The 18,029-nt window shown below is 33.3% G+C and overlaps 1 protein-coding gene across 2 annotated transcripts in view; it reads right to left on the reverse strand.

Annotated features, from left to right (window-relative positions):
* The window catches only part of LOC124361843 (histone-lysine N-methyltransferase 2B-like), a 44,860-nt gene extending 28,087 nt beyond the window's left edge, over positions 1–16,773 (reverse strand). For both annotated transcript variants that reach the window (XM_046815864.1, XM_046815863.1), the window contains exons 1-10: positions 16,648–16,773; positions 14,715–14,751; positions 13,193–13,252; positions 12,156–12,182; positions 9,899–9,922; positions 7,587–7,625; positions 7,082–7,111; positions 6,191–6,229; positions 5,437–5,463; positions 4,187–4,225 (exon numbers count right to left, since the gene is read on the reverse strand). In XM_046815864.1, the coding sequence (XP_046671820.1) occupies positions 4,187–4,225; positions 5,437–5,463; positions 6,191–6,229; positions 7,082–7,111; positions 7,587–7,625; positions 9,899–9,922; positions 12,156–12,182; positions 13,193–13,252; positions 14,715–14,732 (303 nt within the window). In that variant the 5' untranslated portion in view covers positions 14,733–14,751; positions 16,648–16,773. The remainder of the gene's footprint in view (positions 1–4,186; positions 4,226–5,436; positions 5,464–6,190; positions 6,230–7,081; positions 7,112–7,586; positions 7,626–9,898; positions 9,923–12,155; positions 12,183–13,192; positions 13,253–14,714; positions 14,752–16,647) is intronic.
* Positions 16,774–18,029: the final 1,256 nt, after the last annotated feature.

Consider the following 18,029-nt stretch of genomic DNA (forward strand, 5'->3'; position numbering starts at 1 on the left):
TAATATTTAATTGAAACTATTTTATTGTGAATTATTAATTGGAAATTAATTGAACATTATTTGTTTGAGAGAGTTGTAATCTGAATTGCAGAGACTTGAAAGTTAAGGTTCAACTAGTGTAAAGAAGAGTTTAAATATTTATTTTTTGAATTTTGAGTGTACTTAGAAGTGAACATTTTTATTTTAGTTATTTCCTAGTGGTATTTGATTTTTATTTTAAAACCTTATTATGTTATTTTAGAAGAGAGCTCTGATTTTTGTTTGATATATTTGATTAATATTTTTTATTTCTTGCCAAAGGAACTTTTAAATTTACTAAAAAGGTTTGTCAATTCTTTGTGGAAAATAGAGTATTAAAAATTCTGAAACGTTGAACTTATTAATTTGCCAGTTTAAAATAAATCCATTTTTTTATTTAGAACTGTGATTTTTATTTTAGACAAATCAGATAATATTTAATAGTTAACAAATTTAGTAATAAATTGTACTGAACATTCAGTAGGAGCTTACTAATCAAAAAATATGTTATATCGTCTTGGATGTCTCATTGATAATTTAAATATTAATACTCTGGAATATTAATATCTACAATCCAATCTATTTCATAGATAGAAATGAAATTTAATGTTTACTTAAAACATTTTTATTTTTTAATAAATTTTAATGTGATATGCCACACGGTCTATGTTCCCATTTAACATTTTTCAGGTAAGAGGCTGCAAAATTTTTCAAATTTTAAGATTTTACTCCTGTAAGAAAAATCTTGCAAAAACTTTCTTTCGATATCGCCAATTTAATTAGAAAAGGGCCTTAGTTAAAAAGAAAAAACTTCATAAATGTTCCACAAATGTCTGCTAGTTGGACAAGACTATATTATATTTTCAAAATTTGTATACAACATTGTTCAGCGTTTCAAATATTTTTAAAATGATGTGCCACATCTTGCTATTTGAAATGTTTGAGATCGAATCTGTGACAAAAACAGTTTTGCGGCACTCACCGTATGAAATTTATTAGGCTTGCACTTTTTTCATTGCTCTATGTCAAACAACTCAAACAGGAGATCGATGTTGGGTGACCTGAAATACCCTTGAAATATACCCTTAAAGATAGATCAAGGTGACCACCACAACGATGAGGGAACGACTATGGCAACGATGTAGGTTTAGTTGGTGTGTCCACCTAACTTACGTGTGAAAGTTGGCTGTGTTACATACGGCTAAAAGTGCTTAACTGTACCAGGAACATTCCCCTTCTCTTCAATTCCTATCCCTTCCCCAGCGATTTTCCCACTTGCGTTGCTGGTAATAAAGCAGCACTGGTCAAATTCGAAGCTCCTGCTAAATACGTACAACCACTGCTTTAATTAATTGATCTTTGCGTCATCAGCTGATGGGAAGTCCAAACACTCGTCCTCTCCAACAAGGGTTAAGGTAAATGAGCCCAAAAAAGCACTGTCAGCCTACAAATAATGCGTCTCAGCATGGGAGCAAATTCTCACACCGGCTGGTCAAAGCACATTCTCGGGCGTAATGCGAGAAGAACACTACCTAAAGTCTTGGTATTCCAGAAAGTGGCCAAACAGTATCAGAATAAGTCTAGTTTGTTCATTCGTCATAAAACCAAAATACGCACCACGAGGAATGTTTAAGACAAATCATGAGAAGTTATTAATTTTTATTCAATTCTTAACTGACATACAGTCTTTTTTGGGAACATTGAAACTGGACAACGCAGGAGCATTAAGGGATATATTTTACTGACAGCTCTTCAACAACCATAATAAAGTCCAAACTCTATAGACTCGCGTACCCCTAAAAGATGCAAACTGCAAGATACCAGCCATTTTTTATCCACCTATAGTGTGTGAAAAGACAATAGGAGAATACACAAAATGATCATTGATCAAGTAACAACGATTGATCAACGGAATGATGTAACAATACACTCTTTTGATGAGGTAGCTTAAAACCAAGGAAGCAGAAGAGGTCTAACGGTTATCCTGTTTCAGTGTTGCCCAACACGATGTAACAAATTATCATAATAGTATGTTGAAGAAATTTTGTAAAGTGTACAGAAAGGGAGTGCTGCCCGAGCTAGCCTTTATATAAGATTTGACAAGTTACCGCTCTACGAAGAGCGCTTAAGATGCGTCACCATTCATTTTATTTGCCCCTATTTTCCATATGTTTTCTTCCCTTCACACTCCCTATACTTGCAACGCCTTCCCTCAGCCAGCATCGTGTCCTGCAAGCTTTATATCACACTCCCTGTCCTTGTGCCGCCTTCTCTTCGGCGGTGTCGTCTCCTAAATCCACAATTACGCATTTCGTATCCTTGTGCCGTCTTCCTATGGCAACCTCGCTACCTATTATCTTACTACAACGTCATAAGGAAATCTTTTAGAGCCGCGTCACATTTTAGATCCAGTACTCGGCCTACTCCCCCCCCCCCTTACGTCACATTCCTCGTGCCTACGTCGCCTCCCGCTTAAGAACTTCTTGTCAGAATATCTTTCTTGAGATCCTTAGAACCCTAGGTCACACTTAAGAACTCTTCGTTGCCCAAACCTCTATTCTGTCCCAGCCGTTAGCGCCTACTTCTCCTTCTTTTTAGCCTCCCATACGATCTTTCCCCACTAATGCATCATACTACATGGTTCATCGTCGATCTTTAGACTAATCACGCTTTTATCCCCTACTTCTTACCTAGTAAGTAACATGGATCACCATTCGGATATTCTAGCGCCATCCGCAAGGCCATCCGACGCGATAAAAACGTTGCTACGTGAACGCAGATTGTAACCCGAATATTCCTGTCCAGCACCAAGGTATATAGCAAGCCCAACCATAACCTCAATAAAACTCTACATGTACAAATTTCAAGGCCATGGCGATTACTGTACAAGCTTGACCATCTGCTTTTGTGCAAAGTTAAGCCCTATTTATACAAGCAGAACCACTTCCTTCCCAACCACACTTCGCTCACTTTGCTCTAAGTCGTCATGCAGATCACTACGCTCCAGATCGTCAACCAGAACACTTCGCCACAAAGACGCCAAAGAGCCGGATCATCGCAGGCCCTGAAATTGCTCTTGGACTCCTCAGAAAGAATACCGCCTCCCTCGGGGCACCGTAGACAGACGTAGCACCTTGTCTTCAGAATCATCAAGGTAAAACATACATGCCTTCGCTCCGCCATTGATAGAGAATCTTACCATTTCCGCCTTTAGCCTTTGCTAGGTGGAAATACTAAGATTTCCACCTTCGCCTCTGCTACAGGAGTCTTAGCATTTTTCACCCCCACCGACCAGTTACCCATTGCTAGAGAGATCTTAGTATTTAGGTTCTTCTGCTGTCCAGTACCAGCAAAAATATAGTTCTCTCCACATCATCTTAAGTTTTGCTAGATATATCATACATAGCGTTCATAACCTTACAATTTGGGTTAATACTCCTGCTGAAGTGATCTTAGAATTTAAGCTCTTTTTATTTACTTTAGCTAGATCCATCCAAGCAGCTCCTCTCTATTACTCTCATAAGGTTAACTTACTTATAGAGAGGTCCAAGCAAACAACCCTAATGCTAGTGACATCCTAGCCAATTGACTAAAAAGCCCAGGCTGTGATGTGGAGTGAGTCGATTTTTATGATTCGCCAATTGTGTGAATAAGCTCCACTTAACTACCACTTCCTTTCACTCCCGAATATTCCTTATTTTATGACCTCTGGATCTCTTCATTGCTAAGTTATCTGAGCACTTTGCATACGTAAATATTGAAGTGACGACTTAAGTCTCTCGCTCTTAATTATTATTGAAAATGCATTGTTTCTGTTAATAAAAAGCGAAAAATACTACAATATTTTGGGAACAACCAATATTTGCGAAACAATACTTTTTGTGATTAGAAGTTTCCAACTTTTTAAAGATCTGCAAGGAATGCGGGAACCTTTTCCTCAGCACTATTTTCTGACCATATATAACATTTTACAAAACTTATGTATTGAAACCATGTTACTACTATCATTGCTGCTATTGTACTTGAATAATTCACATTTACTGTTAACATTCTAAGTTGGTACTTAATATTTACAAATTAATACATGATCAGTCTAACAGTTGTGAACTGTCTATAACGAGCGAAACCAATTTGCCTCACTTGAGGTTATTTTAATGGATCAACTTACTTGTTCACTAATGCCCATTGGTATTGGACTACCTGGTTCCTGTGAACATAAAACAGTATACAGTTTTAAAATCCAAAATTAAATCGCTACTTAGATAAATATATGACTCAAATATACTGTGTTATTTCAAAATGTATTGCCCTTGTACAGTTTTCTTGAAATATTAAAAGCCCTAGCTACTTTTACAAACAAAGAAACAGATTTTTTTTCAAACATTTTTTAAAAACAAATTGATCAATATAAGTAGGCTTAGTTCAATTTCTGTAAATTTTCATATAATGTATTTAAATATAACACATTATTTATTCTCGTTATTCTTGGGACTGATTCTAAAATCCTGTAATTTAGGAGCCATACTCTACACAGTTGATTTAATGCTATCTATTTTTAAGGGACCTTCATGGCTACATTTTAAATGTAATACGAGAAAAATAATATTCTAAAATATTAAATGCATGTGAGAAAATGAAAAAGATTGTCTTGTAAACTTGTATTCTTCTTCCTTCGGTTAGTTTTCAAAATCGCAATAATTAAATTGAAACTTAAGTAATTCTCTTGACCAATATTAACAGCTGTTAGAACAACAAATTGTATTCAACTGAATAGAGGTAATTGTATTTTAATAAATAACATGTTTTAATTTTCGGTTAAATAAACTTTAACCTTATTAAAAATGAGACTATTTTTTATCAAAAATATTTTTATTAAATAATGTTAAGTTTTCTGAAAATATCCAGTCTTGAATAGACATCAATCACGTTTATAACGTAGTTTATGAAAAAGATTTACTATTTTTAGTAAAATGTTTCCTTTTTAATAATAGGAAGCACTAAAATTATAATCTATGAATAAACTTACATGCATTTATTCTACTGAAATCTATACAATCCAATACTGCATGTAAAACAGTGTAAGGAATGTTATAAGACAGTATATTTATCTCTATTGAGACGGAGAAAGATGTCCGATTAACAGTTAAAATTATCAGTATTTATGGCATTTGTGTATGTTGGTACACCATACCCTGACCTCCATAACCCGTTCTAGTGAAACATTTAGGGTTAAGTAATGGATTAGATCAAAAATATACCGTTTCTACCTTGTATACTTAAGCGAAACATAATAAGGAATTATGATTGGGTACACGAATGTGTATCGTGTATCATTAATCTTTTTTTAGTAGGTAACACATAAAATCTAGTGGTATTCATAATTTATTGTAGTACTGAGGTAGTAATGTAAATACTTACAGCGCAGACTTGCATGCTTGTGTCATACTGAAAATAAGACAGTAAATGTATTAGTAGATTCAATAGAGGAAATAAAAGAATAGCAAAGACAACAATATTTAATTTTATTCTCTCTCTCTCTCTCTCTCTCTCTCTCTCTCTCTCTCTCTCTCTCTCTCTCTCTCTCTCTCTCTCTCTCTCTCTCTCTCTCTCTCTCTCTCCTCTCTCTCTCTCTCTCTCTCTCTCTCTCTCTCTCTCTCTCTCTCTCTCTCTCTCTCTCTCTCTCTCTCTCTCTCTCTCTCTCTCTCTCTCTCTCTCTCTCTCTCTCTCTCTCTCTCTCTCTCTCCTCTCTCTCTCTCTCTCTCTCTCTCTCTCTCTCTCTCTCTCTCTCTCTCTCTCTCTCTCTCTCTCTCTCTCTCTCTCTCTCTCTCTCTCTCTCTCCTCTCTCTCTCTCTCTCTCTCTCTCTCTCTCTCCCCTCCTCCCATTTCATCTTATTTTGCTCTATTTCCATGATCTAAAGCTCAAACTATGGTCTATACCCTAATGAAAGATCTTGACATCTCACTAAGCTTCAATAATCTCTATTAAAACGTGCCCTCAGAGCTAACACTATGATTGGTTTTCTGGAACGATGCTCTACTAGAACCAAATAGTTCTAATTAGCCTGTCCTAGAATCAAAACAGTGCTTGATCCTGGGGCTCTTAGATGTACAGGTATCACACACTACTAACACGTATTAACCTCCATTAATTTTATGTTTTCAAGGTACTTACCAGCCGTGCTTGAGGTTCCAAAAGGTCAAATGGGCAGCTCTGAAACAATGGAGTCATAGCATGAACCAGTAGATGTTATAATTATTAACAAAATGCTAACAATCATTCTCAGAAGAATTTCTAGTATTCCCCACCACATGTACGAGTACATAAGTTTGCAACACTAATGTCAGCTTTTAAGTAGCAAACGCTTTACTGATGGTCAATAAAGTCTTGTCATCTGTTGCATATTTTCAGAAGAATGCTATAAACTAATATTTAGTAATCGTAGTGTACATAATTATAAAAGTCTCTGAAATTAATATAGCAATTTTGTATAGTAAATATATGCAACCAAACTAGTTTTTACTACTGTTATGCAATTTCAATCCACTCATCTGGGTAATGTTTTACTAGTAAAATCAAAAACAGTATACCAGCTTTGCGTTTTGGGCGTGTGAAAATTAATCACACGTCTCCATTTTCTTCAAAAATATTAATACATTTCAAAACTAGAGATTTTATTGAGTTTTACTTTATAATTCAGGATGTAATATTAGAGTTCGGGTGCCTAACTTTGCCGTTTCCCTTCCATACAACCAAAATATAGGTAACAAGAAGTCTGAGTTATCAATATTTTATTTGACGTTGTATTGTATGTTTACACATTTCCAGTGTTTTTATTAATCTATAATAACGTTCATAGCAGTTAGTTCATTTATTTTGCATGGAATATATAAACAATAGTTAATGTACTAATTGCAATTAATTCTATTGTATTTTGTAAGATAATGAGAACATAATATATATTTTTGAACTTCTATCGTGTAAAAAAATGTACTGCATCTAAAACATGTTCGATCTCAGAATTAAAAATATTGGCTAAATTATTGATTGAATATTCACACGTACCGGAAGATCTTGATCCATAAAATTCCAATCCTGGAACAAAAATATCAAAGTCAATTAAGTATAATATTCCAATGATCAATTAAAATCAATATTTTCTGTTGTAGGTAATTACATTGATAGTAATTAATTGTGACTGTCCTGTCTTCGAAATGTTATCAAGCAACTGTAGATGCGTTTTTAGAAAGTTGCAGTTTTATTATATTCGCAATTTTTCATCTCATAAGTAACACTCAAGTCCTTGTTGACTTGATTGTTAATTACTCAACATAAAACACTATTTTAAATCATGATAAGTTTATTAAATAGTTTTATAGTATAAATTAATAGATTTAATTAAACGTTTACTGAGTGAAACTGTCATCGCTCCATTTAATTCCTAACTTAAACCAATTCTCTATTTTACACCTATGCTATTAATAAAGTATAACTATAAAAAACCACCATCAACCACAAGAGATTAGACAAACAAAATTTTTTTAATAATTTTTTTAGGTTATTCACTTACAGATTCGGGTTCAGGACAAGGCGGTTCAGGTTCGCATACCTGAAACAAAACAAACCATTAAAGTAAAATTTATTTTGAACGTTTATATATACATATATATATATATATATATATATATATATATATATATACATATATATATATATATATATATACAAGGTAAAAGTACGCAAATGTCACACAGATGCAATAGTGAAAAATAAGTTATTTAAAAAATATTTACTTTGTCTAATTAATAAACCATTGACTTTATATGCTGTAATAATTCAACGTTTGGCAAAAATACAAATGCCATATATATTGTGTTTGGTTACTATAGCACATTGGTTTGCCATGAAATTAAAACGTAGATAAATTGTTAAAGAAGCAGCAAGCAATTGTACATTGGGGAAACACTTCTAGATTAAATCTAAGCTTATATAACTTGCTAGTTTTGGATTAAACATAATACTTGTTCACACAGTTCTGTCTTAAAAGTTAAACATTACATATTTTTAATGCATATAAAATATAAATATTTGATGAAAATTTCATATGTTTTAGTAGGAACGAATAAAGAATTATACTTGTATTTCACATACAAAGCAGTATTATTAGACACATTTATTTAATTTATTGTACTAAACTCATAATAATTGTCACAAATTTGATAAAACTATTAAGATTTTGGTCACAAACTCAATAGGAGCGGGCTATACTATCTGCGAACTAACATGTTCGTTTTCGACTCAGATGCAAATAATTCCATAGAATATGTTAAATATCGCTACTCATATTTTGAAAAATAATTAAGAGAAAACTGAGAGATTCTATCAAAAGATTAAACATATGAACAAGTTTGCGATAGTGTAATATATGGAGCTTTTTTAAGAACAAACTTAATTTTTAATTATTAGGATTATATTTATTCATGACAAATATTTTGAATTTTAAATTGCACAAACGTAATGACAATGGAGCTTTTTTAAGAATAAACTTAATTTTAAAATTATTAAGATTATATTTATTCATGACAAATATTTTGAATTTTAAATTTCACAGACGTCATGACAAATCAGGTCTAAGCTCTTATAATTCATCGGAATGAAGAACGTAGCCAGCGAGGGGGCCAGGGATCCGGACTCCCCCCCCCCCATTTTCTTTTACTTATTTTTTACTTATTATTTCAATAATTCAGTATTACTGACATGTACTGCTGAAAGATCGTTCTCAAGAATTAAAGGGGTCAAGAACTTTTTAAGGAACAAAATGGGTCCTTACTCTCTGACCAATACGGGAAAATACATGTATCAGTTGTCTGGAACTCCCCCGCACTCAAATTTTTTTCTGGCTACTTTTTTGATCGGAAAGGGAAGAGGAATGGTTAAGAGAGTGGCTGCCCGGCAAAGACTAAATATTTAGTTGTTATCCATGGAGTTGTGACAGAGGATTGGAAGGCAGGACAGAAGTAGCTTCTGGAAGAATTGGTTGATTGGTTACGCGTTGCGTCACAATGTGTGCGGATGTACAGGACTGGCTTACTCCTACCTCTCCCTCGTTTAGGTTCCAGCAGAACCATGTATATTGTACAGTAATGTAAAAACCAAAAAGTAATGAAATTCAAATCTGTCCCGGAGTTCTTTTTATTTTTCTTTACCAATGAATAACTCGACCTTTCAACAACCAACCACATCGTAAGCTGAATGAAACATCCGCGGTAACTACTCATTTCCATTCTTATAATAATTTTCTTAGAGAATTACAAAAATATCTCATAATTGTCTTGAAAACATAATGAGTTTAAAAAGGAGTGTGGTTACAAAATACTGGAAGAAATCATGAAAATTCTGGGGAGGCTAACATGATTGTACGGTTTCGAATTGTATTTCTTGCCTTTTGGAGCATTGTTTTTCTGTATAACGTTTGGTCTTATTCCATTTTTGTAAGAGTAAGACCATTTGGCAAGCACTAAATTCTGCGTAAAACTTATTTTATAAGCTACCTGTTTCGTTACAATTAACGGGTACAGCACCTGAGGAAAAGGAGCAAATAGTAAGAAAAGGAAAAGAATAGACAAAGAGGTAAAATCAATTATTATACACTTTTTTGACATGTTTTCTTGATCGTGGCAAAAAGTCAAACTCAACATTGGTGTTGCCAATATAATTCACTGGAAGAGCACATACACTTGCGAAAACCTACGAAATTGCGTGCGAAGCCGCAGGTAACTGCTAGTTTTATATATTAACTTTGGGTTTCATCAATTTTTCTAAATTGTCACAATTTTTGATTGCATGAAATATGAAAATAAAAATGTAAACTGGGCTACTTACAGGTGAAGGACGCGGTGACCTTGGCTGAAACAAAAATGTAATTAAGTATAATTATTATAAGTGAACAAACTTAATAATAATCTTAATTGGCTTAACTTAATTGACTTGACTTAATTGAATCTTAACGAATACAAATTACAAACAAAACATGAACACTATTATGACTACATAATGGAAAATGTTTTCATCAAACACTGACATCACGTAATTTCTTGGAATGGGGTTATATTATAATGGAATACCAGTTACAATTTCTTCACTTAAGGCCTAAAATTACATTTACCTTAGTTGAAAGTTGTGTATTGCTTCCAACAAATGTAATCTGTTTGTATTGAAAATTATTTCACAATATACAAATGGTAATGCTATGCCCATAGAGTATTAAATATATCTAAATCTTGAATTTGGCAGAATTGCCCTTGAGTTTTCAGTGTGTTCGTAAAATAAATGTTAACCTTAATTTAGTTAATATGTTTCACTAGTTAACAGAATCTCTACATTTTTTTACCTCACAAAGTTACAGACCCTCAGTATAGTGTTCATCTATTACATTTCATAACCCTATAGACCTTCTGTATCTGTTTTGATGGTTTGTGCCAAGTTTGAACTTTTATTATGCAATAAAAATAATGTTCCGAATTTTTCCACTCTTTCGCCAGTGTCATCCAGCCAATCATGTGCTCTCCTAAACGTGAGTCATAAACTCAACAACAAACCCAGAGATGAACCCCTGAGGAACTCAAGTTCCAACCCCTTCCCCCACGACTGTACGTCTGAAATTTGGACAATTTGTTTTCTACCACTAAGATATATTACGACTTAGTACCACTCAAGTGGCACTCCTAGTAATACACTTGATATTCACATGATATTCCAATATGTGAATAAGGGTGCTATGACCAACACAATCGAATGCTTTTGATAAGTAAAGAAACATACTTAGCGCATCTCTTTGACTTTCAATTCATTCCACTGTCATGTCAACTAGACGCACGAGTACATCAATTGTCGACTTTCCAATTCGGAATCCGAACTGGCTTGATGATAGTAGGTTGCGTTTTTCCAAAAACATTTGCAAGCGGAATAAGGAAAACTTTTCAACAAATTTGCTGGAAATTGGCAAAATTGAGATTGGGCGGTAATTTTCAATTGATTTTGGATCGCTCTTCTTAAAAATTGGGGTAAGTCTGGCCGTTTTTAGTAGAGGACTGTTCCAGAGCGAAAAATACATTTATCAAGTGTTCAAGCGGCTCCAATAAATGTTTTGAACACGGCTTCAGAAGCCACGTTGACGCATTTTTCATTCGATCTCTTTGTTGGATAATCATTTTATCACTCTGGAAATCTCCTCCTCTGTGACTGAAGAGAGAACCATGGAGGCAGCTCCGTATTGGTGGGGGCAGTGGCTGACGCTGATTATGTCTGAGTCCTCGGTCAGTGCCAACCGAGACAAACAATGAGTTGAACTCAGTGACCCTGGTGGCATCGCTGATTTGTTAGCTATCAATCTGTAATTCAATTTGTTTGTAATTTAATAATTTTTTTTTTAATAATGGGCTTGATTATGACCCATGCAGTTTTTTATACGTTTTTGACGCGAGTATTGATATGATGGCAGCTTTCGCAGCCCTAATCAAAGTGATAATTTCAGCTTCACTCACCAAGAGGTGAAAACATTTTTGAAGTGGTCCCTTTTTTACCTTAGTATGCTTCTCAGTCCTATGTAAACGTATTTTCTTCATCTGAACAACAAGGCAAACTAATATTTATGAAAAGTGGAAATATTCATATCGGAAGCACTTAGGGACTGTAAGTAAACTCTTTTTGACCAAATCAACTTTCTGAGACCTATGTATATATTCTTGATCGGAACACAAGGCAAATTCAGCTATGGTGTTGGAATTTTACTTTTTTCGAACCAGAAATGCTCATACATGCACATAACTTGATATAAGAGTTAGTCACAATTTCCCACTCTGACCCTTCTGAACATGAATACTGGAATAATATTTACCTCATGTATGGCTATTTAGGTTAGAAAAGTACCGTAGACTTCATCATATTACATCGTAAATGCTTTTACTAAGTATGCTGCGGACTTTTATTTTATAAATTGCTTGATAAAGTCGCGGGTAACAGCTGTTATTTGATAAAAAAAAAAATAAAAATCAAATATACCCAATTACATAGTTTAGTGACTTTTTTTAATTAGAGTAATGGAGCTTTCTAGATATTAGAGTAGTATAAAGCTACTTACATGTCCAACTCTGGTGGGCTGCAATGGCTGTAACAGAAAATAAATACAATTAACTTTTTTTTAATATATAATAAATAGTGATACAGTAGTAAATAAAAGTAAATTTCTATGTATCCACCATACACTATATCTGTTGACATAACATTAGATTATTTCTTTCTTTTTTAATGCGTCTACTAATTTGACCTCAATACTGTGCTTCATAAAAAAGCAATTATTTTAAACTGCAAACAGCACACTGGGGTCCATAGAACCCCAAATAAATTTCTTTTTCACATATTTCTCAGTTTAAGTTTGTCGCGGGAATTTTTGGTACCCGTGTAAATTGTTTTGGCATCACTGGGCTTCAAGCCCCACCACGGGCCTCTTTACTTGCCAGCTGTCAGCTGAGTAATAAACTACTTTATTTGTCTTGGGTCCAGTTGACCCCCGTGTGCCGTTTATGGTTGTGTTTTCTTCACTCTATATATTTAATTCTATTAATTTGTTGCAATGTCATTTTTGTGGCTATTTGTGAAATAATTTTCATAATGTTCCTTCTTGAACATGATTATCACAAACAATGCAGATCAAAGGTACCAGTGTTCTTTCGTATGAGCTGTGAAAAAATAATTAGATGCCAATTTATTAATAATTTAAAATTTCCGACAACTTCCACAGCAAGTTTTTACGGAACAAGAAATGTTGTGTATGACTGTGGGTCTTTTCCCAATCATATAACCACAACTTTTTGCGTGAAGGCTAAATTATTCGCACACAGAATTTGCCTAGAAAAACGGTGGAGATTTGTTGCAAATTGTGTTCTTACTTAAACATGAAAATAATAACTTTTGGATGTAGGATTAAATCTATTTAATAAAATTTATTTAAATCATTTTATACACTTTTATAAAATAATTATTGTTCGGATTTAACTGGCTAAAATATTAAAACAGCAAATAAGCTATAAAAAACACATATATTTATTTTATTATATTTTAATATCTACTGTACTTTATAAAACATAGCCGGTATATTTTATAAAAATTTATACTTACCGCTACATTTCCAACAATGGGACAAGGTCTTGCACATTTTGTAAGTCGCACACGATCACACTGTGAATTAAAAAAGGTTATTTAATTAGTGCGTGACACTAGACTAATATATTTATTCTTACTTGAAACTTTCATTAAATACATATTTATGTATACATCTGTGTTTTTTCGCTTTACAAACATGCGTTGTTCAGTTTGTCTAACAGTATTATAAGTATTAACAGACAATCCTATTTTTAAACGTTCATAATCATTAGGACTTTATAATTTAAGCTTCTATAGTGACACAATTATGAATTCGAGACGAATTACTATTTACAACTCAGTTTAAACCTTAGTCCAGTGTTAAAGTAAGCCTGGGATGCGTGCGAGGTCGTCAAGTTCAGTTCAACGGAGATTCAGTTTTTCAGAATATAGAAAAAAAACATGTGAAGTCTGTTGTAAGTGGACAACAGAAATATCGCTGTGCTTGGCAGACACGAGTACTAAATTAGCAAATTAACAAGTATACTAAGTTGTGTGAGCGAAAGAACATTAAAAGTCCTGGGATGTTATCCTTCTTTCACTAATTTCAAATTACCAAGCATTATTTAACAGGATGGGCGGGATATAACTCTTGTCGCTTAACGATAGCTTACACTTCATTACAAAATGGATATCCAATATTTTTTTAGTATTTTGAACGCTAATGTTCTCCCACTCAGGCTTCCATATTAGTCTTACTCGGGAATGGCTATAAAGTTTTAACATCCAAGCAAGATCCCTGCAGTAGTTTTAATTTTATTTTAATAATAATAAAAAAAAAAAAAGTAAAGAATGTCTTATTTTACCAGGCGAAGTTAGGGCTAAGAAGCCCTCTCTAACACTTAACCTGGGGACCAACGGCTTAAAGGTGACTTCCGAACCACCACCAATGGCCGGGCTGGCGGGCCGCTTGCCCCCAGTATATTATAATAATCATAATAGTATACTTATTTTCCCAATCAAGCATTACAAAAGTGCATAACAATTACAATAGTACAAACTTAATTTAATCTATATGCCAAGTCTGACCAGTACAATGCAGCCGAATGTACTAATATAACAATGATATAAAAATACATAAAACGACTTGAAGAAAAAATAAAGGTGAATTACAACTCATTACTAATCTTTGGTGAGGGTATATGACAAAAATAGCATTAATTGATCTAATTGATTAATGAATAATGACAATAGAATAGTTTTTAAAACATTCCAACACCTATCATGGAAATATAATAAAAGTATGCACGGTTCATCCAACCGGTCGCACCACCCTAATCGTTATAGAATATTGAACGTTATAGAATTACATAATTTAAGAATGGTGAGTGAATATGAATTTTTCTCTTTGTTTATTTTTACTTTGAACAATTTAAATTCACTAGTAGGTTAGTTATATAGTGTACTGTAGTATATATATATATATATATATATATATATATATATATATATATATATATATATATATTATAATAAATAGATTGTTATCTAAACTTACCGGATTTCTATCCCCCATAATGGAAGCCTCTGGGTCTCTAAAACATGACAAAATGTAGAGAAAATATGATTGATATTTTATAGAAACATCCTCTCTAGCATGGTACTACAAAAAGGTAGATTTATGAGTAGCTGCTATCCTGAAGTTACTAAATTTCTATCATACTTGTTTCAAAAAACAAAACATCATCTCGAAATCTTTTTAGTTACATAAGGTGTGAAAACATAGACAGAAATATTACCAAATGATTTCATATTTTTGGTATTATATTTTGGTATTATATTTTTGGTTTCATATTTTCATGCATTGGTATTATCCGTAGGCATAGAGTGACTATCTACTAATAGTTTTTAGGCTATATAAGTAAGTACATACACACGTATGTGCTATAAATAGAAAAAGTTAAAGTTAACAATTACGAGAATTCACGTGAACTGAGCTTCAATGTAGGTACTTATCTCAAAGAAGATTTTCTTTTATAGCCAGAAGTCCGCACTGATGGCTAATCAGTACTTTCCCCTCGCCTTGAGAAGAAAATACTGATCCATGGTCTGCTTTGTACCCATATATACAAAGACCGATATACAGAGTGTTCAGTAAAAGTGTTCCAATACTTTGGGCTTTTGATCTGCACATAGAGATGAGCAAAAATGTGCATATAAAGTTATGTCTTAGAACCTTTAGTTATCTGTCTGTATGTGTTTTATTGATTAAAAAATTATATATTTTGAACCAGTTGAGATAAACTTTTGACAATTGAGAATTGTACTAACCTTTGGCAGACTTTTCTGAAAACAAAATATTAACAAAATTCTTTTTACCCGTTTCAAAATGGCAGACGTTACTCGGTTTTGAGTTATTTTGATTGATTAATTAAACGCCCGCCATTTTAAAAAGGGGTGAAAGGATTTTGTTGATATTTTATTTTCAATAACATCTACCAAACGTTAATACAATTCACAAGTAACATAACTTTATCTTAACAGGTTCAAAAGATATAATTGTTTTGATAAAAACCACATACAGACAGATAGACAGGAAACAAAAGGTTTAAGGTCACACCTTCATATAGACTTTTTACTCATTTATGTGTAGAACAAAAGCCCAAAGTATTGGAACACTTTTACTGAACAGCCTGTACGGTCTGCCACGTCCCAGATTCTCCAATTTTTCTGACGTCAGACCACGTTGGAAGATCTGGAACATGATTGGTAGCCCCGCATTTCTGGCGAAAAAAACGTCCCTCGAGATAATACCCAAATTTAAGCTCAGATCATGGAAGTGCTCGTAAAGGTTAGCTGTAACTTTTTTACTACTAGTAACATATTTATAACCTACTCTAAAAAGAACTACTTATATCACGTAATACAAGTAGTAGGTAGGGACAGAGTGACCTCCGGAAAACACCAAAGTACCGAAATTTCTAAGACGCCTTTTCTTACATGTAGAGACGACATGAAATCTTGCAAATTATGTGAAAATCAGACATATTAGATAAGGTTCCAATGTCCATTCAACGCTCTGAAAGCTAATCTACTCGTATTTGTGATTATTCAATGTAATAATAATACGATTTTCTCATCACAGCCATCGTTAACACAATCCTTGCTTTAAGCATATATTAATTAGAGATAGTATTTTAGTTCAGCACTATGACTGTGATTGGTACTTGTTGCGGTTATTACGCAAGTTGTTACTTATGTAAAAAACCCATCTAAGTGAACGTATTTTGTGACTGTGATTATAACTTCAATAACTTACTAATAGTAACTTAAAATGTAATATCATTATGAATAAGCAGCTTTAGAAAGCCATACAAAATCATGTTCTTCAAAATGCTAATCCAATATCTCCCTATTCAATTTGTCTATGAGATTTTTATCGGGCTAATAATTTAGCCCGACTTATTCCTACAGTTTATTATTCAACTTACCTTTATGTATACAGAATAAAACTATAAGTTATTATGTCACTAAAAATTTTGAATTTTGTCTTGAGAATTTCTTGAAAGGGTCTTACTTGATCATGTTTGGTTACATTTAACTGTCAATTGAATCAGCTGGACTCATTGTAGGATATGTGTTGCTCCAAATCATAACGCTTGTGAACAAATCGTTTCGGTAAGTAAAACATACTTCTCCAAACAAGGTTTTCTAGCGTACGATAGTAATTAGTTAACTTGAGGTTACAATAATTAAGTTTTGCTTTTATTTTTTTAATTATCTGTGAGAAGATATTGCGTACAATTGGTACTCAATTTTTAGCTACTAGAAACGTCATGGTTTACCATCTCGTTTGTTTACCACTATTTTGTTGTCAACAAAATAAAAATTGATTGTAAAATATATTAGCAAAAATAATTAAACCTGTTGTAATAAATTAAACTCTGACAATAATAACCAAACTAATATTTTAAATTTAATTAATAAGAATATTGTAATAACTATAAGACCAATACTATAGATGGCTGCTGTGAAACCAGAAAAGTTTCTTTCGTAGTTCAGGTGTCAAAACGTAGTAAATGTCGTAGTACATGTCAAAACTATGCAAATAATTCGTTTTTGAACTTCATCGTCACCTTCCTTTTCTTATCTCTTTAGACGTTGACTCCAGATTCCAGGAGTCAAGTATCTGACAGTGTCAGAATTCTGACGCTCCACTAAGTGGATGGTGAAATGGAGCTAAACTCAACATTATCAATGGCACATTTGTTACTCCACATTGAAATAAATACAGAATCAACTACTCATTAAACAATAGTTTTTTTCTGTACTGTACAATTCATTAAATAGACATTTAACGATGACGTCTCGCATCTGATAGAGGTTAAATTTATTTACTACAAAAAAAGCATAGACAAACGTGGTAGACCGTGAAATCTTCTCTTTTCACTTTTTGGCATCTCTGTGATTCTTGTTCTGCCTCGGCACCCCCTTACGATGAAGTCAGCGTTAACGAAAGCTTTATAAGAGGCTGTAATTTGTTCATAAAGTATAATTTGGCTGAGCTTTAGCGAAGGGGCTGGAACAATTTCAATTCTCTGTATCTGTCGCACGATATGTAGAGAAAGAACTGACCTATAAACTATAAAATTTGTTTTAAAGTTCAATTCGTCAAGTTAGATGATGCTGAAGGTCACTCCATGGTATTTAGCCGAGACTTAACGAATATCCGTAAAATTCCTCGAGAAAGATGCGTCGTACACTTTAAACTTTGAATTAAATTTCCAGTCTTCATAGTCAAGAATGGGTTCTATGATGGTGCATGCCAATCTGTGAGATTTGGCTAAGCACCGTTGAAGCCTTATCAATGTCA

The sequence above is a fragment of the Homalodisca vitripennis genome, chromosome 5 (assembly GCF_021130785.1).
Source record: "Homalodisca vitripennis isolate AUS2020 chromosome 5, UT_GWSS_2.1, whole genome shotgun sequence".
Classification (NCBI taxonomy): domain Eukaryota; kingdom Metazoa; phylum Arthropoda; class Insecta; order Hemiptera; family Cicadellidae; genus Homalodisca; species Homalodisca vitripennis.